This window comes from Acomys russatus, chromosome 30 (genome assembly GCF_903995435.1).
Source record: "Acomys russatus chromosome 30, mAcoRus1.1, whole genome shotgun sequence".
NCBI lineage: Eukaryota > Metazoa > Chordata > Mammalia > Rodentia > Muridae > Acomys > Acomys russatus.
In genome coordinates this window covers 34,166,812-34,189,519 of record NC_067166.1, presented here as the reverse complement: position 1 = coordinate 34,189,519, position 22,708 = coordinate 34,166,812, and the positions used below count along the sequence as shown (strand labels likewise).

Sequence of the window (22,708 nt, the reverse complement as noted above, 5' to 3'; positions counted from 1 at the left end):
CCAGCAGTTAAGAAAATCCAAAAAAACAGAAAAAAAAGAAAAAAGAAAAAAAGAAAAGAGAAGCGGAGTAGTATGCCCTTAACAGCAATCTGCCGCCAAACGGATTTGCTAAGTCGACTCTAGATCAGTAAACTCCCTTCTATCTCACTGAGAACACCCCTAGTGGGACGCTGGAAGATCTGGCTACCAAGACTTTAAAAGGTTTAGAAGGCAGCAGCAAGCTTTGGGGAGGCAGGGCTACCTCCCAAAGTCACTCCAGGGGCGCTTTGATGAATTTGGCTCGGGATCCCCGGCCACTAGGTTCTCCACGTGCCCCATCTCCTCCCGTCTACCCTCTTCACCTCCAGACCAGTTCGGGGGTAGCTTTCTGTTACCTGCTCACAAAGTCTCGAGGCTTGGGCACACTGTGCAGCCGAGGTAGTAGGGGTGCGGGCAGCAGAGCCAGCAAGGAGCCACGGGTTCCACCTCCGGAGGAGCGCGCACAGCCAGGCACGCGGCCACAGGGCACCGCAAGCCCACTAGTAGCCCCGCCCACTGCCGGCGAGGCCACACCCCCGGAAAGGAGCTTTTTAGCCCTTGGCAGGCGCCGTACTCAGCCTCCAACCGGCTCGGCCTCACTCTGGGCTCCCGCGGCGAGTGCGCAGCGCCCGCTGCCCTTGTGGGGGCGGTGCTGGCGCTTCCCACGCATCTCTCCGGGTCTCTGCAGTAGGGACCCCCCGAAAAGGGCAGTGTCGCCCTGTGTCTCCGCCCCGCCGCAGCGGCCCGCGCGTTACCGCCTTGGTGCTGCGGCTGCAGAAGCTGCGGCACCGGCCTGGCGCGCAGCCTTTGCGCTCCACGGACCCGACAGAAGAAGGCGCAGAGCAGGCGATCTGGGCAGTGTCGCCGCGTCCAATCCGCGCTCCCTTCCGCTATCCCGCCCCTCGTACCCGCCTCCTCCTTGGGCTGAGAGCAGATCGCCGCACACTGCGGCAGCGCCGGGTCCTAACACTGTTAGTGCGAGGCACACCCACCTCGCCCGGCCGCACCCCTGCGCAGCAGCATGTCCGCGCTCGAGTGGTACGCCCACAAGTCTCTGGGCGATGGCATCTTCTGGATCCAAGAACGCTTCTACGAGTCGGGCAACCGTGCCAACATCTGGCTAGTGCGCGGCTCTGAGCAGGACGTGGTGATCGACACGGGCCTGGGGCTGCGCAGCCTCCCGGAGTACCTCTACTCTTCCGGCCTCTTGCAGGATTGCGGGGCTAAGGAGGATGCGGGGCGCCGGCCGCTGCTGGCCGTAGCCACCCACGTGCACTTCGACCACTCCGGCGGCCTCTACCAGTTCGACCAGGTGGCTGTGCACCGCGCCGAGGCGGAGGCCCTGGCTCGAGGGGACAACTTTGAGACCGTGACCTGGCTCTCTGACAGCGAGGTGGTGCGGGCGCCCAGCCCTGGCTGGAGGGCCAGGCAGTTCCGAGTGCAGGCTGTACAGCCCACCCTCATTCTGCAGGATGGTAATGGGCCCCCGCGGGCGCGCGCGGTCGCTGAGGGAGGGGGCCGGGGGGGGGTGATGGATAGCGTGTGCTGTGTCTTGCAGACCTCTGTGGCCACTCTGGCACTGTTGGGGTGCATGCGGGAATACTGTGTGTGCCACACAGCTTTCCTGCGTGAAAGCGGGCTTGAGCAGAGCCTAGGCCCTGGCAGCCCTCCCAGCCAGGAGCCATTCTTTGCAACTGTGTGTCTTGTCTCTCAGAATGCTGGCACCCCCCCCACCCCCCCACCCCCCAGTCAGTTCCCTATGTCGGCTACAGTAGTAACACCGCAGAGATGTGTGACTGGTAATTTTCCACCCTTTTCCCAAGCACTGGCCGAACATTTCCAGCTTTTGTAACGAGTAGGCTTTTAAGGAATGGCGCCTCGGGAAGAGTGTTAATGCTCTGTGCTTTGCTAACGAACGGCTGGCTTGATCTTCTTGCTTACTGCGGAATGCCTATTATTCCCACCTGTAGGCTTAGCAAGCTAGCGAGCTGCTGTGGTTCCAGCCTTATCATGCATCCTTACCTTTCAGATGGGTTTGTTTCCTTATTGTCTCACAAGGAAACACACACACACACACACACACACACACACACACACACACACACGACGGCTTGATAGTGAACATAAACTTAGAAAAGTAGAATTATGACAAATTATCTGGTCTGGATGAGAACAAGTCTTAGAAAGATCAGTAAGAGGTTTATTTCCGGTGGATAAAGTATATGTGTTAACGCTGACTTCATTCTCTTTGGTGAATTGATAGAAAAGAGCAAAATAAGAGTAGGGCCCCAGCCCCATTCTCCCCGTGTAGGATCTGCAGTAATTGAACTAATTAGTGACAACGGCAGTACTTGATATATTAATTATATATATATATATATATATATATATACATATATGTATGTGTATATATATAATTAAATATATGTATGTATGATTTATTTTTAAATTGTAGCCACATAACACTTGTGAAGTGAGGCCAGAGACTTCTGATTGAATAGAGTCCACTGAGCAGAATCGTGGTCAGAGCTGGGACTTGAACCAAGGCGTAGTAGATGAAAACACACCAAATACACATGAATTCTACCCCTGAGATACACTATGATAATTGTGAGTAGATTATGAAAAATCACTTTTTCTGTGTGTTAATCATTTTAACTGCCTACACACTGCCCTATAACGTTTAAAAATCATCCAGGTACTGCATTATCATGATGCTTTCTAAGAATTAAACAATGTCAGTAGTAAGATATTTTACAGAAATACACTTATCCCACAGGATATAATGTACAGTATTAAAAAGTACGATATTGTATGCCCTTATAGCCAACTAAGAGGTCCCTTCATTAAAATTTGAAATGTAAAGATTTCTCTTTTTAAAGCTGGTCTAAAAGGCTATACTTTGACAGTTATAAGCCTGTTACAGTGACATACACCTTTACACTCAGGAGTCAGAGGCAAGTAGAATTCTGGGAGTTCTAGGCCAGCTTGATCTACAGAAAGACTCTCAGGACAGCCATGGCTACATAGTAAGACCCTGCCTTGAAAACAAACAAAAAATATGCATTTACGTTAGATATATTTTTATTAGTAAAATACTGTAAACTCTTGGCGTGCGGTGCGTTGAGCCTTGTCTTGAGGGCGACTGACAAGACCTTGTTGTGGGAAAGCTGTGGGAAAGATGGGTGCCTCCTGCTCTCTCGTCTCATGAGGATTAATTTCCTGTCTTCTGAATGATGTGGGCTGCTAAGGTGGTATTAACACAGTCCAGATGTAAGCTATTTATATTAAAAATTTATGTACATTTGCACACACTCACTTGCAGCTGTAACAGAACAGCCTTGGTTAGCACACGAGTAGGCAAGTCACTCCATTTCATTAGGTGAACTGATATCTGCGGTCATGGAGAAGCAGAAGTCACGGCATCTCTAACGTAAAAGCTGCCTTTTAGGGCTGGAGAGATGGCTCAGTCGTTAAGAGCACTGACTCCCCTTCTAGAGGTCATGAGTTCAATTCCCAGCAACCACATGATGGCTCACAACATCTATAGTGTGATCTGATGCCCTCTTCTGGCCTGCAGGTGTATAGGCAGGCAGAGCACCTTATACATAATAAATAAATAAATAAATTTATAAATAAAAGCTGCCTTCTAAATCAAAGTCACAGAGGCTAGCTAGCTTATCTAGTGTGTTAGCCTTGATGGAAAACCCTCCTATGCACTAGGAGTGAATAGGATCTTCCCATAAGATGAGAGCAGTGGGCCTTTTGAACTAGAACACATCACTTCGTCTACCTTTCACAATATTCAGGTGATTTTTCCCTTTGTCCTCATCATCCAAATCTGACCAGTTTGCCTTAAAGTCACCTCAGAGATGCCTAAGTTACCTCAGGAAGAGGAGTAGTTTCGGGTAGACTTACGCCATTTATGGAAATTGAAAACAAAAACTGCATATACCAGAACAGGGCGAACAGACATATAGTTTGTTTCCCTCCTGGAACCTTCTGGAACTGTGGGCATCTCTGTGACCACCAAGGCCAGCAGAATGTCCATCTGGGAGAGAGAAGGCAGTTCCATTTAACACAGTGGTTCTCAACCTGTGGGTCAAGACCCCTTAAGGGTCAAAAAATTCCTTCCCTAGGGGTTGCCTAAGACCAGTGGAAAACACAAATATTTACATTATGGTTCATAGCAGTAGCAAAATTATAGTTATGAAGTAGCAATGAAGTAATGTTATGGTTGGGGATCACCACAACATGAGGAACTGTATTGAAGGGTCACAGCGTTAGGAAGACTGAGAGCCACTGGCTTAACACAACTTGGTAGCTTGTATTGGTTCCGATTTTGAGAGTCTGACTTGAGTAGTTTATTTTAAAACTGTCCTTCGGTCACATCTCAATCCTCCTATATTTAAGTGCAGCACAATTTGGGGGCGGGGGAGTTTCCTGGTGGCCGTTATCTCAATCCCGTGTGGACAACAAAGCTTAGGATGTGACTACATCGAGACTATAAAGTACAAGTGGCATGTCCCATAAAGATGCAGACTGGGGCTGGAGAGATGGCTCAGCAGTTAAGAGCACACTGTCTGCTCTTCCAGAGGTCCTGAGTTCAATTCCCAGCAACCACATGGTGGCTCACAACCATCTATGATGTGTTCTGATGCCTTCTTCTGGCCTGCAGGTGTACATGCAGACAAAGCATTGTATACATAATAAATAAATAAATCTTTAAAAAAAAAAAAAAAAAGATGCAGACTGAGAAAATAGGCTCTAGATAAACAAGTTCCTGATAAGGGTCTCCGGGAGCCAGTGTGGCTTGGCCACACAGATAGCATAAAGGTCACCAGGCTATTCGCCATATCCGTTCCCAGATCTCTGGGCAGAAGACAGGATGTACATCGCTCTCTTCGAAGAGACAGCTGTGCATTTCACACAAGGCCTGGTTTCCCCACAGGGACCTAATGCCTCCTCCATGAAACTAGTCCTACTATGTAGAGACCATGACTTGAAGTAGAAATCTACATTGGTCCAGGGAACTATCTTGGATGTGACTGAGGGAACAGTTCTGTCTCGAGAGCCAATTCGTTATTGGGCCTTTAGTGGGGGATGAAGGCAACACTAACACAAACGACACAGGTGTAAGCATTTAAGGAGCTCTTCAAGCCATAGAGCTGTTTGGAGAGGAATGCCATCTCACACTCAGCTCGTTTATTCTCCGGGGATAGAGATGAAGGGGTTTTCTTAATTGAGGGGTGCTCAGTGCAGTTGAGCTCAGGGATTCAACAAGGAGATGAGGGAATGAGTGTGTGAGTATTCAGTGTACATTTCTTTCTTTCTTTCTTTCTTTCTTTTTTTTTTTAAGATTTATTTGTTTATTTATTATTTATGCATGTGAGCTTGCATGCCAGAAGAGGGCACCAGCTCTCATTATAGGTGGTTGTGAGCCACCATGTGGTTGCTGGGAATTGAACTCAGGACCTTTGGAAGAGCAGACAGAGCTCTTAAACCACTGAGCTATCTCTCCAGCCCCCCCCCCCCAACCCCAGTGTACATTTCTTATGAGAGTCTCAGGAGAATGAGAGCCAAGCCTCCTTGCAGAGATTAACTGAGTAAGGTGGAAGTAGAGTGCGTAAGCAATCCAAGAAAATATCCCTCAGGTATAAGATGAGCATTGAGCCGGGCATGGTGGTGCCCTCCTTTAATCCCAGCACTTGATAGGCAGAGGCAGGCGGATCACTGTGAGTTCAAGGCCAGCCTGGTCTACAGAGTGAATCTAGGACAGCCAAGGCTACACAGAGAAACCCTGTCTCAAAAAACAAAACAACAACAAAAGCAAAACAAACAAACAGACAAAAGATATGCATTCAGACTGAAGGACCCCACAGGGTTTCCAGGACAGGGAAGAAAAAACACCCAAGTCAAACATTTTTTTTTTTTTTTTTTTTTTTTAAATCAGAGCACTGAGAAGTTTAAGTGAGGGTCAGATATTGAGATCAGAGCCAGTTTAAAGCAGACATTTTGCTTTCGAGTAGTAATTATCCCCGTCTTAAAACTCTGTATCCATGCCACTGTCAGCCAAGCACCCACAAAAGCTTTCTCCACGCGCTGTTACTTAGGAAGCCACAGGGATGTGCCCCTTACACCAGTGCATCAGGGTGATGGAGTGGGCGCCCTGGAGTGGCCGTGTGCTGAGGAGAAATACACAGTGTACAGTCATGGAAAATGAGAAAAGCTAAAAATGTAGAAAACAATCAGTAGCATAAATCAATAGAATCCTATGCATGAAATCACTGGAATGTATCTATATGTTAATAAAAAAAAAATGGTTAGTAAACCATTACTTGGAGACAACTATATTTTCTAGAGTTAACTATCAGAAGAAGAGGTTAAAGTTACTTAAAATGGTGACCTTTGAGAGGTACACTGGCAGTAGAGAATTGGCCAAGGAAGTGCCTCTTACATTTTAAAGCCCTAACCATCTTATTTCAAATCTATGTATATTTCTTGTGTTTAAAAACTGCAATTAGGGCTGGAGAGATGGCTCAGTGGTTAAAAGCACCACCTATTCTTCCAGAGGTCCTGAGTTCAATTCCCAGCAACCACATGGTGGTTCACAACCATCTATAATGAGATCTGGTGCCCTCTTCTGCAGATAAAACACTCCTATGCAATAAATAAAATAAATAAGTCTTTAAAAAATAAAATAAAATAAAATAAACAAATAAAAACTGCAATTCGCTAGGTGTGGTGGTGCAGGCCTGTAATCCCAGCACTTGGGAGGCAGAGGCAGGTGGATTGCTGTGAGTTTGAGGGCAGCCTGGTCTACAAAAAGAGTCTAGGACAGCCAGGGCTACACAAAGAAACCTTGTCTCAGAAAACCAAAACAACCAACCAAACAAACAAAAAAAACCCTGTGCAATTAGAGGGGCTGGAGAGATGGCTCAGTGGGTAAGAGCACTGTCTGCTCTTCCAGAGGCCCTAAGTTCAATTCCCAGCCACCACATGGTGCCTCACAAACGTCGTCTAATGTGATCTGATGCCGTCTTCTGGCATGCAGGTGTACATGCAGATACAGCACTCACATACATGTAAACAAACAAACTGCAATTAGAAAAGAGATGGAGGATGCTTAAATGGGAAAGGGCACTTGAGAAGTCGAGATGAGGAAGGAGGATGGAAGGGAGGAAGAGAAGACATCATAGGTAACTGGTCCCTGTACGCTTTCATGAAACGCTGTGCCTGAGCACATCCCCTTGCATATGGGAAGCATTTTCAGATACCTTGTAGAGTAGAGCAGATGATGCTTGATACTAAGGACCTTAAATCTGGAGTCCTTATCTAGTAGAAGGATTCTGACCTTGAGAATAGAATTTGGAGAGATCTGTGCATGTCTCACTAACAGTGTCGTTGCTGAGGTTTATATCTGGACCAGACAGGATGACGAAATAGTGTTGAGGCCTTTTTTTCCCCCTAATACAGATAAGAGGTCCATGACTACACTGATAACCGAAGTTCTTTTGGAGCCTTAAGCTCTGTGCTTCTGTACCTTTTGCAATCATTTGTTAATGAGGCGTGACTGTGGTTCCAGAACTTTGGGATTTAAAACAATCATTTGGGTAAATTTGTTAAAAGCAGAAATTCATAGGTCCTAATACCCCAAACCTCAGCTGCTGCAGGGGTGATACGGGGCACAAGAAGCCCTATTCCTAAGGGACTGTCCAGGTGACTGATGCAGTGGGTAAGATGATGTCACACTGTTAGAAGGCGGGAGGAGTTCTGCCTTTCAGCCTGGAGTGACTCTGCTTTCTTTCACTTCAGACTTCGTTACATGTTGGCATTACTAAAGAGGCAGGCTCGCTAAACAGTACTTCTGATTGAGAAGCCTCCAGGTTGCCTGGAACTTGTCAAAATGCAGATTCGTGTACACTGCCCTGTGTCTGTGGAGCCAGGAATGGGCAGGACTTACATCTACAGTTTTATAAACCTTCATAGGACGTTAGTGCACACTAAAGTGTGAAAACACCTGCTGTAGTTCACTGCTCCATGAGTCTGTTCCTAGAGCCATTTTGCCACTCCTTTCTTTCTGGCTTCTTCTTCTGCTCCTCTACTGCTTTTTGTTTGTTTGGTTTGAGTTTTGGTTTTTTTGTTTGTTTGTTTGTTTTGTTTTTCAAGACAAGGCTTCTCTGTGTAGCCTTGGGTGTCCTGGACTCACTTTGTAGTCTGTGCCACCGCGCTGGCTCTGCTGCCTTCTTCCTTTCATCTCTCATCTCTCACTCTCCAACCCAAGCCTGGGAACCGAAAACTCCACCTACCTCTCTTCTACCCAGTCATTGGCTTCAGTATCTTTATTTAGCCAATCAGGGATAATTGAGGAACATTCCTTATCATCACATGATTACAGGAGACAGTTCAACATTCATAACAGTGCCCATGTCAGGGCGGTAACCAGATCTCAGGGCACTGAAATTAGCATTTGAAAACACAGTTGGACCTTCCTCCAACAAATGTCTATGCCCTAACTCTTCCCATTTCTTTTGATTTCTATAAATTAATTTTATGATTAGCATGCAAAGAAATGGTTTCATTATGACTCTTCTGTAGTTTGCTCTTATTTGACTCCCACTGGGGAATACACATAGTCTCCATTTTCTTTCTTTTCTTTTTTTTTTTTTAAAGATTTATTTATTTATTATTTATATATATGCTGCTCTGCCTGCATATACATCTGCAGGCCAGAGGAGGGCATCAGATGACATTATAGAGGGTTGTGAGCCACCATGTGGTTGCTGGGAATTGAACTCATGACCTCTGAAAGAGCAGTCAGTGCTCTTAACCACTGAACCATCTCTCCATCCCCACATTCCCCATTTTCAACAGATTATTTTCACTTTTGTGATTGTAAAATGCTTAGTGCGTTATAGCAACCACAAACCATATATGACTGTCAAAATAGAAATCGAAATGAAAACAGACTGAAATTAAGATTCTGGTCTTAATTACACTCTTCTCATTTCAAGTAGTTCTCAGATTTCAGTAATGCAACTGTGGGTCTTCAATTTATCTCCATTTCTTCCTACTCCCTGGATTAGTCCATATATATGAATATATGGAATTTACTGGAATGACTTACAGGCTGAAGTCCAGTTAAGCCAACAATGGGCAGCTGTGAATGGAAAGTCCAAGAATCTTGTAGCTGCTCAGTCCATGAGGCTGGGTGTCTCAGCTGGTCTTCTGTATAAGCTGGAATCCTGAAGAAGTAGGCTCCAATGCCAGTGAGGGAATGGATGAGCTAGCAAGGCATAGGGCAAGCAGGCAAAGAGCAAAACCGTCTTCTTCCATGACTTTGTAAAGGCTTCCAGCAGAAGGTGTGGCCTACATTAAAGGTGTGTCTTCCCTCCTCAAGATTAGGATTAAAGGCTGGTGTCTTCCCCCTCCTCGCGATCTGGATCAGGGGTGTGTCCTCCCGCTTCAAAGGTCTGGACTAGAAGTGGACTCACCCACTTCAGACCAAGCTGACTCTCTCTCTCACAGGGGTGAGCCTCCATCTCTGGATTGTAGTTCATTCCAGATACAGGCAAGTCGTCAGCCAAGAACAACCATCTCTCCTTGTCAACCCCGGAACTAGGGATTGAACCTGCGGCCTTGTATGTGCTAGGCAGATTCTCTACCATTGAGCTACATTCCAGCTGTCTTAGTTTTTTACCTTTCTTCGTTTTCATTTTTATATTTTGAGACAAGCTCTCATTAAATGTCACAGGCTGGCCTTAAACCTACTCAGGAAGCTAGGCCAGCTTTGCAGTTCCTGCCTCAGTGTCCCTCCCTGGAAGCTGGGATCCCAGCCCTGCTCCCCCATGCCTGCTTATGTGTGAAAGCTTTCTTCATCCTTCCTTGCCTGACTATTCTTTTTGATGATGTTTTGAATTTTTAAATTAGTTTTTGATAGTTGTTTGTAGTATATAGAAATACACTTGCTTTTTGTGTACCCGCCTGACAGCGGTTTACATCCCTGACCTTCCTCTGTCTCTGAGTCTTTTTTTTTTTTTTTTTTTTTTTTTTTTTTTTTTTTGGTGCATGGTGTAGGAGGCATGCAGATCTTTGTGCTAGGGAAACCAGGAATGTTAAACACACATGGTTGTCTTTCCAAACAAAGAGATCTATAATGTGCTTTTTGCCCAGAAGGCTGGGAACCAATGTGGGTAGTAGCCTGGTGACCTTCGCATTACCTGTGTGCAGAGGCCATACTAACCCTCCCCAGACCTTTATCTGAGCTCATTTCACTCAGTCTCTGGCGCTGTCCTTTCTCGAACCCTTATCATGATCCCGTGTCCTCGGTTAGTCTATAGAACCTATCTTTGTGGGAAATGTCACTAGTATTTTACTGAGAATTTTGATGTAATCATATCTTAAGCTTTGCTGTGTACATAGGATTGAGGTCATTATCACCAGGAAACAGTCTCCAAATTGTATAGTATTTAAAGATGCCAAAACAAACTATGTGGACTAGATGTTTGGACCAACACCAGCTACTGAATGGTATTGGAGCCAACTAACCCTTGCAGATCATTACTGCGATAGGGGTCACAGAGACCCCCCCGCCCCCCGACAGCATAGGATTTCCTCTTTTGTAACATTGTGATTTTACTTCCATTTTCCTGTCTTATCGTAATGGCTAAGGTCTTGGTCATTACTGTTGAAAGAAAAACTACCTATAGGTTTTCTTTTCTTTCTTTTTTGTTTTTGTTTTTGTTTTTCGAGACAGGGTTTCTCTGTGTAGCCTTGGCTATCCTGGACTCGCTCTGGAGACCAGGCTGGCCTCGAACTCACAGCGATCTGCCTGCCTCTGCCTTCCGACCTATAGGTTTTCCACACAGACCTTTTATCAAGCCCAGGGCTTTTCTTTTTATGTCTCCTTTCTGGAACTTTACTGAGGGCTTTATGAATTTTTTATTACTTATTTTTGTATGTTGTTTGTTTGTTTGTTGTTTGTTTCAAAACAGGGTTTCTCTGGGTAGCCTTGCCTGTCCTGGATTGGCTTTGTTGACAAGGCTCGCCTCGAACTCACAGAGATCCACCTGCCTCTGCTTCCCCTGTGCTGTTGATGACAGGCATGCACCACCACACCCAGACTGGTTTCAGGAATTTTTATTTTATTTTTTTCTTTTTGGTGTCTATTTTGATATAATTTTATGGCTGTCTCCTCTTCATCTTCCTCCTCCAATACCATTACCACCGACCACCATCAGCACTACCTGATGCTCCTTGTCCTCCTCATCCTCCAACACCATTACCACCGACCACCATCAGCACCACCTGATGCTCCTTGTCCTCCTCATCCTCCAACACCATTACCACCGACCACCATCAGCACCACCTGATGCTCCTTGTCCTCTTCATCCTCCTTGTTTTAGGAACAGTCCCAATGTAGCCCAAAACTAACATGAAATGTTTGCTTTCTCCTCAAACTTTTATTATTACTAATTATTCACTTTACATCCTGGTCCTAGCCCCCTCCCTTCTCTCGTCCTAGCCCTACCCTCCCTCCCTGTTTCCCTATCTCCCTTCCCCTGTTCCTCAGAGAAGGAGAGCCCCTCCTCCTGCCCATCCCAGCTCCTCAAGTCACATCCGGACTGAGAACATCCTCTTCCCCTGTAGCCTGTGGAGGTGCTCTTAGCACAAAAGTAGTTGAAAAGCAGGCAACTGAATCCATGTCGAGAGTCAGCCCCCATTTCTCTTAGTAGAGGACCCATATGAGGATGGAGCTGCCCATTGCCTATATCTAGGTCCAGTCCATGCATGGTCTTTGGTTGCCACTTCAGTCTCCACAGGCCCCATGGATCCTGGTTAGTTGACTCTGTTGGTCTTCTTATGGAGCTCCTGTCACCTCTGAGTCTTTCTATCTTTCCCCCAACTCTTCCACAAGACTCTGCATCCTATCCAATATTTGGCTGTGGGTCTCTGCATCTGTTTCCCATCAGCTGCTGGGTGGAGCCACTCAGAGGACAGCTATGCTAGACTCTTATCTGCAAGAATAGCAGGGTAGCATTAATAGTGTCAAGGGTTGGCTGTCTCTCATGGAGTAGGTCTTAGGTTAGGGCAGGTATTGATTGGACAGTTCCTCAATTTCTGCTTTATTTTATTTTTTTGTCCCTACATATCTTGTAGGCAGGGTAAATTTTGGGTTGAAGTTTTTATGGGTGGGTTGGTGCTCCTCTCCTTCCACTAGGAGTCATATCTAGTTAAAGGGTGTCCCCTTCAGTCTCCATGACCCCTGCTACTAGGAGTCTCAGCTACAGTTACCCCTATAACCATCCAGGAGGCTACCCTGTCTTAGATCTCAGCTTGTCATAGAGAAGCCTCCAGTCAAGGTTTCTCTTCTCTGTACAAGCCCTCTATCCCCCTCATGCCCCCCATTTGATATTGACCCTCATTTCTTTCCATGCACAATCTCTTACCATGTTCTCTCTCTTTAACCGGTTCTACTGTCTTCTATTTTCTCCTTCTGAATGAGATTTAAGCATCCTCCTGTGTGTCCTCCTTGTTACTTATCTTCTTTGGGTCTGTGCATTGTAGTATGGTTATCTTGTACTTTATGGCTAGAGTCCACTTATAAGTAGAATAAAAGAACTTCTGGAGGTATCTCCATCCCTGATTTCAAGCTGTACTACAGAGCAATAGTAATTAAAAAAAAAAACAATCCTGCATGGTACTGGCATAGAAATAGACTGGTTGATCAATGGGATTGAATCGAAGACCCAGAAATAAACCCATACAGCTGGGCACCTGATTTTTTTACAAAGAAGCCAAAACCATACAATGGAAAAAAGATAGCATTTTCAGTGAACAGTGCTGGTCTAACTGGATCTCAAACACTTGAGTGCTGGGATTATGGGTGTGAGTTGCCACGCTCAGCTCTCCTTTATCCTATTAATATAATATGTTATACTAATTTATTATAGTTAGCTCACTTGTATATATAAGAAAATCCTATTTATCTCACAAGTTAAACCAATTATTAAATACTCTTTCCTCAAGTGTGTGTGTGTGTGTGTGTGTGTGTGTTTGTGTGTGTGTGTGTGTGTGTGTGTGTGTGTTGTACAAAGGCTCTCATCACTCCAGAATTCATGCCAGTTACAGTGGCTCTGTGAAAATTCTTCTACAAGTTTTAGAGTTTCAGTAACCCAACAGTGATCCGTTTTAAATTGTATTTTGTACAGAGTGAGAGGGGAGAATCTATTTTTCATTGTTGGAAGTGTGGTGTTGAGGAATGAGTATTTTCTCAGAGGTAACATGACCATCAACTACCATGGAGCAAAGATTGTTGGAACCTACCCAGTAGTCTCATGGTCATTGCAGTAAAATAAGCAAACTGTGCAGTGATGGCCAGTTCTGTGGTAATGGTGATAGGATGTTCATGTCCCTTCAAGGAGAAGCCTGGGATCCCCCATCATGTACCCTTCTATTGCTGCACCCACACACATGGCTGCATGTGCTCTTGGTGGGTGTAGAGTGTATAAGGTGGGACTCGTCAGTGCAGCCTTGGCGAGGGCATCACACAGGCTGGCTTAGACTTTCCAGGCATGGGATGTCTTTGAGTGCTCCGTGCTCCTGTAAGTAACTCCAACAAGCTCATTGGCTCACTGAGTGAACTCAGATGGAATTCTTTCTATGGCCCATTGTCCCTGCTATCTGAAGATTAGTAGATGTTTGCTCATGTTTCTTGAGGAAAAGTCACCCAACCTGTCAATATTGTGAATATCCCGCCTTTCCCAGCATGATTTATTGAAGAGGCTTTTCTTTTCTAAAGTGTATTTTTGGCAAATGTGTTGAAAATGAGACTGCGGCAGCTCCGTGTGTTTATTTCTGGACCGTCCGCTTTCTCCCATTTGGCCTCATGTCTATTTGTGCCATTAAATGCTGATATCGTGCTCCTACTGTTTTGGAGTGTAACTTGAAACCAGATGTGGTATGTCAGCAGTGCTCCTCCTGCTCAAGAGTGCACGGGCCGCTCAAAGTCTCTCATGCTTCAGTATAAATTTTAGGATTGTTCTTGTGGTTCTGTGACAAACGCTGCTACTTGTATTTTGATGGTGCTTGCATTAAATCTCTAAGTCATTATTGGTAACGTGGCCATCATCACAACTTGTTGGCTCTGTTTCTTAACAATTAAACTTTATTATACAACCCAACTAGCTTACACAAGAGGAAAAAAAGGTTAAAGGGAAAAAAAGAGTGAACCTTCTGGTATCTGTTCCATGGGACGGGTCCCTAGGTGTCTCTGGTCTGCATGCTGGTCCAGCCTGTTCACTGATTCACGTGCGCTCAAGCTGGGTCTGAACCTGCCACTCCTCTCTCCTTTCCTCCTGTCTGTCTGTCCCGTGCAAGGGATGGTTTCCCTCTCCCATTGAGGGTCTATTAGAAACACAATAGTCCAGGTGGAGTCCCCAGGTCCGCTTCCTGAATTCCAGGCCCAGATGGCTCCACCCAGTCTTTCTCAAGGTTAATCTCAGGGAGTATCCGTGGTGTGTCCAAGGGCAAAGCCCGCCAAAACTGCTTTCACCTGTGATAAAGCTAACAATCCTTCCCACACAACTCTTGAAATCCATAAGCTTGGGCGTCTCTGGGTACCTGACAGAGTCTCGAATCACCTTGGACATGGGCCCCTGGGCATGCCTGTGGAGGATTATTTTGGTTGCATTCACTGATGTGGGAAGGTCCATCGTGTTTGTGGGCTGGACCATTCCCTGGGCTGAGGAATGCTGAACTTACATAGATAAGATGGAGGAACCACTGATTGGCAGCAACAGCATCCTTTTTCTCTCCCTGCTTCCTGATTATGGACGTGATGGGGCCTGATGCTCCAGGTGCCTGCTACTTTTAGTTCTCCACTATGACAGACTGTACTGTGATGGAGCTTCAGTAAACCTTCCTCAAGGTGCTTTTGTCAGCGTATTGTGACTGCAGCAATACAGAAAAAGAAACTAACGTAGGCCTCCCCCCCATGTCTTCTTCAGTTTTTTTTCTTCTTCAGTATGTAAAAGGTTTCGTTATAAAAGTTTTTTGTTTTTTTGTTTTTTTTTTGTTTTTCAAGACAGGGTCTTTCTCTGTGTAGCCTTGGCTGTCCTGGACTTGCTTTGTAGACCAGGCTGGCCTCGAACTCACAGCAATCCACCTGCCTCTGCCTCCCGAGTGCTGGGATTAAAGGCGTACACCACCATGCCCGGCCTTCCTGACTTCTTTATAAGTATGTTACTGGTGTATTAAAATATCTGATGGTTTTCATGTCAATCTTCTATACTGCTACTAGGTTGAAAAGGTTTCTCATACTTAATATTTCTTTGGTTGGTTCTGTGAGTTGGACGCCAGCCTGGTGTACGTAGGGAGTTCCAGGAAAGCCAGGGCTACATAATAAGACTGTGTCTTAGTCACTGTTCTAGTGCTGTGAAGAGACACTGTGGCCAAGGCAACTCTTATAAAAGAGGGTTAGTCCACGGTCACCATGACAGGAAGCAGATAGGCATGACACTGGATCAGTAGCTGAGAGTTTTTATATCCTGATTTGCACACACTAGGCAGAGTGAAAGAGACTGGGACTACTCTCTGGGCTTTAGAAATCTCAACTTCCACTCCCAGTGACACGCCTCCTCCAGCATGGCCACACCTTCTCCAACAAGGCCACACCTCCTAATCCTTCCCAAACAGTTCCACTAAGTTTCATATATCTGAACTAAGCATTCAGCTATATGATCTAAGCGGGGGGGGCGTTCCTATTCAGAGTACCACAGTTTACTCCTTGAACTGCATAGACTTTTAGCCATATCATAATGCAAAGGTTTATGTTTAAATTCTAAATCCCCCATAGTCTCCCACAGTCTCAACAATGTTTAGAATTCCAAAGTCCAAAGTCTCTTCTGAGGCTCAAAGCAACCTGTTATTGGAAACCCCTATAAAATCAAGATCAAGCTGGGCAGTGGTGGTGCACACCTTTAATCCCAGCGCTCGGAAGGCAGAGGCAGGTGGATCACTGTGAGTTCACAGCCTGGTCTACAAAGCAAGTCCAGAACAGCCAAGGCTACAAAGAGAAACCCTGTCTCAAAAAGCAAAACAAAAAACCAACCAACCCCCCCCCTCCAAAAAAAATCAAAATCAAATAGCGAAGCACATACTTCCAACATTCAGTGTCAGAGAATATACGTCACCTTTCCTAAAGGCAGGGAATGGAGCATAGTGAGAAACTACTCTGCCAAAGCAAGACTGAAAACCAGCAGGGCCACCTCCAGATGCAGTAGCTTTGTATCTGATATCCAGTGGCTTGGAGGATTCTTCCCATCTCCCACTCCTTCTATCTCTGTCGACTGCACCATATTTCCCTCTCTTGACCTGGTTCCATATCCCACCTGCAACTCTCCCAGGCAGACCACCCCACATTTCTGGTATATCCAACATCTTGGAAGTCTCCAGTGCAAACCAGGCTGCACCCCCACATCCACGAGATAGTCTCTCTGGGCTATTTAACTTGTTTAGGTCTTAGAATAACTTTTAAAGATTGCCTTGCTATATATCTTGCCTAGACATTTACCTAATGACTTGAAATATAGCATCATTAAAAAAAAAAGAAAAGAAATATAGCATCATGCTCTCATGACATTTAGCTGTGTTGAGAGGTGTGATATTATTATGTGTTTGCTTTTGTATGCCAGTTGGTATCTCTCTCTTACAGCTCTAATAGTGTTCCTTGTTCTGTGGTTTTTGTTTTGTGTGTGTGTGTGTGTGTGTGTGTGTGTGTGTTTGTTTTGTTTTGTTTTGTTTTTGGCATCTTAACTATAATAGGCTATAGAGAGATTCGCCTCTAATCATTACTGTTTGGGATTCTAAATGTCCATTGTGCTTGGATGTCAGTGTATTTAGATTTGTGGCTTTATGCTATAAATCACTGATTAGATTTTCTATGCCTTTAGTTTATAGCTCCTTCTTCCATCTAGTGGGTTCCTCAGTTTAGTGTCTTGATCATACATATACCATGAAATAACAAAATTTTAAAAGCCTCAACATACATGACGTTGTGGAATGAAAGTAAAACTAATGTTGTTCTCGGTTTCCTCAAAAACCCATTTAGCGCTCTCCTCCTCCTCCTCCTCCTCCTCCTCCTCCTCCTCCTCCTCCTTCTTTTCCCCCCCAATGATTAAAGTCAAACCCAGTATGTATTTATCGGTAACTTCTGTTTTTATTTGTAGGGGATGTGATCAACCTTGGCGACAGGCAGCTCACGGTTATGCACATGCCAGGTCACTCCAGAGGCAGTATTTGCCTACATGATAAAGACCGCAAGGTTCTCTTCAGCGGCGACGTGGTGTATGATGGATCACTGATTGACTGGCTCCCGTACAGCAGGATAAGTGACTATGTTGGAACTTGTGAACGTCTCATTGAGTTGGTGGACAGAGGGCTTGTGGAGAAGGTCCTTCCGGGGCACTTCAATACCTTTGGTGCTGAGAGGCTCTTTCGCTTAGCTTCTAACTATATTTCAAAGGCTGGGATATGCCACAAAGTGTCTACTTTCGCCATGAGATCCCTCGCAAGTTTAGCTCTCCGCGTAACCAATCCTAGGACCTCACCCTAGAGTCTGCACGGATCCTGTGTTTGCATTAACGGTGTAAATTAACCCCGCTCCCTTTTCGTTGCTCGTGAGCATTTCAAAAGTGTTTTTATATCACCATTGTATATTAGAGAAAAAGAGGATTAAGAATGAGGAAGCCAAAAGGAAAGCAGAGTCTTAGCTTAGAATCTTCCCCCCACCCCCCACCCCAAAGAAGAAGTCACGTAAATAAACTTGTAATTGGCCAATGCTGCCCTTTCAGAGTATTTGCTCTGGCAGTGCTCTGGGGTGACCCAGGCAGCAGGGATGCACTCCCAGCTGCACAAAGAACTGCCCTTGCTCTTTAGTTTACTTCTCTGGATACCTGGGGGTGGGAGATCATATGGAGTTTTATGTTTGTACTTCACACTTGATTTTATCTCTGTATTTTATTTAAAGATAACGTTTTTTGGGTTCAAAAATAATGTAGAAGCCAACCTAAGCTAGCATTTTGAATGACAACTCCAGCAGCTCATATTTGTGAGCCTGGATTTTATGTCTCCTTTTACATTCACTTTATTTTGTATCAGTGTAAGGCATATAACATGCTATATAATTTAACTTATGAACAGTATAGTGAATTTTTGTCTTATTGCAAAGCTTTAAATATAAATTGCAGAGTGCTTTAGTTTAAAAAAAAAGCTACTGTTTGTTGTCGTGTGTTATTGTGTAATATTTTCAGTCATAAAAATGAAATTCAAATGTATGTAATCTAACTACAAATTGTCAGATTTATTAAAAGGACACTGTCAGGCAAATTTGAAAATATACACATTGAGAATAATTTTTTATTATATCCTATTTTAGTATTAATAGGTATTATAAACAAAAATTTTCTGGTTAAATAGCAACTTCAGTATTGTGTCATGTTTTACAGTACCAAAACAACTCCTGATACCTATGCCATCTAAATGTAAACAATTCCTTTAATGAATATATTTGTATATGTACCACAGAAGAACTTTTAAATTTATTGCAGTATATGCATTAGCTATTAACTAGAGCAAAAGGCCTTCTTACCCTGATTCACAACACCTAATCCTGTTCAGTTTTCTTTGTCTTGAATGATAACAAATCTATGTTCCTATGTCATAGAAAACACTAGACCACTATTCAGAGATATTAGGTAAAATGTTTGGGTTTGGTGCTTTTAATAATGATTCATCAAAAAAGCCTTTTTGAATATTTCATAAAAGTCTTTGAAGCAGTTTCCCACTCCCTTTTTATTACTGACACTTTTTTATTGATATTCTAGGCCATACGGATCTACTTTTGGAAATCAGATCATTTAATACTAGGGGAAAAACACACAGTTCTTATTTCTTTCAAGTTACGTAACTTTTTAACCTTGAAAACGCCAAGGATTTTTACATTGTTTATTCTTTCAGTAGACACACACAGGCACATGCATGTGTGTGCACACACACATAGACACACAGGCATAGACACATTCACACACATACATACACAGCACTGGGTTTAAACAATGCAGGAAGTTTGGAGGTGTTACATTATAGCTAGAAGTTAAAGTCTACCAAAACTGAAAAATAACATATGGAAGTTGACGTCAAGGTAAATTATGCTTAGGGTAAAGGATACATGGAAGGGTGTGAAATTGGGGTAAGGGGAAATTTCCTGGAAGAGGGGATTTTTGAGTCAGATTTGGAGGGAGGCTGGGAAATAAAAGAGATGTGAGCCTAGGGTTTCAAGAATTGCTATTTAGACTAGCCTATTCCTTGTGACCATATACATTTAATTTTCTGGAATCCCATTTCTTCCAAGTACCATGTATTTAGCATGAAAAAGACGGGTTTGTGATTGTATAAGAACAGCGGGTCATTCTTAAAGGCAGGTGAAGCGGGCTGTCACATACATGCCACCACGTAAACCTTGGCTTAGAGTCAGGAAGGAGGCAATGATTGGCTCAGCCGTCAGGTGTCATGAGTGCTGTGTCATGGGCCTTCAAGACTGTGGGTCTGTCTGTTTCACCTGATGACACGATACCAAGGATAGAGATTGGTTCAGGGCAACTACAATCACTTGATAAGCCTTAAATATAGCCATTATTTTTGTATCAGCAGCACAAAATAAAACCAAAAGTCCTTAATCATTCACTATTTTATTATATTTTAGTATTTATTTTAAAGTCAGGATAGTGTAGGCATTAACTTTTAGTAGGAACATTTATTCCTGATGAGATGTTTACTTATTTAAGGTGGATTTTCCATGTAAATTGATGTTTTTGTTGATTTTACCAGTATTTTTAGTTTCTCACACTGCAATGTAAGATTCTGATATTTTGCTACTGCTACCCTGTGGAAAATGCAGAAGTAAGTTCATACTCATTTAGTATTTATGATACATTTTAAGTTCGCATCCTAGTTCCAGCACTAAGAGACAGTTGACCAGTGGTCACATAGCATGGACTAGGAGAAAAGCTAGTAATTGAACACAGGTTTGTCTGCTCCCAAACTGTGCCCTCTCTTAAACCTGCACAATACACAGAATTGGCTACATATATTTTTACTTTCCAACATGCCACGTAGGAGAAGAATAAAACGAATAATATTAAATTCTAATAGCAATTTTAGAAAATAAAAAAAAAATATATTTTCACCCTGACAGTGACCCTTATAATTTATGGTTTTTGAAAATAGACTATTGTAAGTGTAACTCAAAATGTTAGATGTTTCAAAATAATTTTTTTTTTAATTTATATTGCTAGTAATGATCTTGTGGCCTTTTACTTTATTTAATTAATGTCTCCTTTTAACTGAGAAGCCTAAAGCAAACAGAAACCTTGTGTGTTATGCTGGTGTAGTTGAATAAATGGTTATGTGTAGTTGTTCTTATATGGATAGTAATATGAATGTGACATGCACAAATTGTCCTCTAATTTTCAGATAAGTGTATGTAAACATTGGTGTGGTATCTATTAAAGTGGCCATTTATTTCAGTGTGCAAGGGGTGCTTTTTATATAACATTGACAGACTTCTTTTTAACATCTTAGAAGACTGTATACCCTATGAAAGTTTGTTGGACTAAGTGAGTATTTTAGAAGTTGGTAACAGATAAGGTATAACATCTGGGGAAAACAATACAGACCCTAGAAACTGTTACAGCTTCATGAACGAGGAATCCAAAATCGGCAGAGTCAGTGACATTACAGTTCCTCCCATGGGAGCAAAGCGTTTATGGCATCATAAAAGCAAATCCCAGGTTGATGAAGGTGTAGGTGTGTGAACCAGGACTACACTTGTACGCAACAGAGGAGGGAAGGGCTGCGCTACATTAAAAAGAGTCAATTCCAACCAAACTTAAGTCTTCAGTGACTTACAATTATATGTTGTAAATAATGGGGGCAAGAGGAAGCAGGGAGAAGTATTGCCAGGAGGAAAATATAACTCACAACTCCTATGCTTCCTTAAAAACATGAAAGAGTAAAAATCCCAAGCACATGTAAAGAGTGGTTACAATTCAATAAGATGGTAAAGTGCCATAGGGAAGAGAAACTTTACTCACTTAGGTGCTACAGCTGAGTTTTAAGATATAAGCTAACAAAATTCTGATTATAGAAAAACATGCAGTTTTATTTAATGTGACCAGTTTTGCATCTACGCAAAGTCCTTCACAGACAGAAACATTGCTGCAGAGATGGCTCAGTGATTTGCAAGCACTAGCTGCTCTTCCAGAGGACCTGTCTTCAGTTCCCAGCACCCATGCTGGGCAGCTTATAACCAGCTGTGACTAGACTTTCAGTGAGGACTCATAAGGCACCAACAACTCACCCACACAGTCACGTATACTTACACATAATTAAAAAATAAAAATTAAGTTTAAATGTATTTATGTGTATGTTCACACCACATGTGTTCTGGTATTCATGGCAGCAGAGGAAGCTGTCAGATCCCCTAGAACGGGAGTAACAGGTGATCGTGCACTGCCCTACCTGGTGCTGGGAACCAACTCAAGCCCTCTAGAAAAGCAGTAAGTGCTTTCAGCCACTCAACTATCTCTCCAGTCCCCTAAAATAAAGTAAAGACATTAGGAAAAGAAATGAAGTCCCATGGGCTGGACAGATAGCTCAGAGGTTAAGAGCACTGACTACTCTTCCAGAGGTCCTGAGTTCAATTCCCAGCAACCACATGGTGGCTCACAACCATCTATAATGAGATCTGGTGCCCTCTTCTGGAGTGCAGGCACATGTGCAGGCCAAACATTGTATACATAATAAATAAATAAATCTTTAAAAAAAAAGAAAGAAAAGAAAGAAGTGAAGCCCCATAGAGAAAGCTGAGCTTCAAACTTACAGACTGAACAGAGGATGATGGACTGCAAAAATGCAGTGAACATGAAGAGAAAGGGAACTGGGGCCAGAGATGTCAAGTGGTAGGGGAGCCCTTCACAGTTTTCATAAGACATCCCTCTGCAAATGGACTATTTTTTTTTTCTTTCTATTTTGATATCTTTCATTTCACTTTATTGCACAAACTCACTCTGGTTAAACTTACTAGTCCCATCTCTTCAATCCCGGGGGGCAAGTTTTGAGTTCAGGTTTTATTCCTTTTAAAGTGTTTGGTAGAAATCTCCAGTAAAATTCTTTGGCTGCAAAGTCCATAGCCAGGATGCCAAGAAAATTGGGGAAGGTTCATTTCATAGTTCGCTGCCTTCTTGATGTAACTTGCTGTTGTCCCTCTAATGAGGAAATCAGTCTCATCCGTAGAACCAGAACTTTAGGATCTGATGAGCTTCAAGAGGCCATCCTTCCATGTGTCGCCATATTGTTATGCTTTGAAATGAACCTGGTCATCCCAGCACTCGGGAGGCAGAGGCAGGCGGATCGCTGTGAGTTCGAGGCCAGACTGGACTACAAAGCGTGTCCAGGACAGCCAAGGCTACACAGAGAGACCCTGTCTCGATAAAACCAAAAAAAGAAAAAAAAAAAAAAAGAACCTGGGAGCACAGCAGCATCCCATCCGCAGCACGACTCTCCTGACTAACCCTTTCTCTCACAGATAGCAGGAAGTGAGCTAATTGCTATGCTAGGCCTGACCATGTGA

The 22,708-nt window shown here is 43.7% G+C and overlaps 1 protein-coding gene across 1 annotated transcript; it reads left to right on the top strand.

The window, feature by feature from the left end:
- Positions 1-980: 980 nt before the first annotated feature.
- Mblac2 (metallo-beta-lactamase domain containing 2) lies at positions 981-17,807 on the top strand. Its single transcript, XM_051172497.1, has 2 exons — positions 981-1,493; positions 17,247-17,807. Exons 1-2 carry the CDS (start codon positions 1,040-1,042, stop codon positions 17,630-17,632), a joined length of 840 nt encoding a protein of 279 aa, XP_051028454.1. The 5' UTR covers positions 981-1,039; the 3' UTR covers positions 17,633-17,807.
- Positions 17,808-22,708: the final 4,901 nt, after the last annotated feature.

Excerpts from the sequence above, each read along its gene's own strand:
- Mblac2 (XM_051172497.1), top strand. The coding sequence starts at position 1,040 with ATGTCCGCGCTCGAGTGGTACGCCCACAAGTCTCTGGGCGATGGCATC. Across the intron at positions 1,494-17,246 it reads CACCCTCATTCTGCAGGATG|GGGATGTGATCAACCTTGGC; the intron begins GTAATGGGCCCC and ends TTTTATTTGTAG.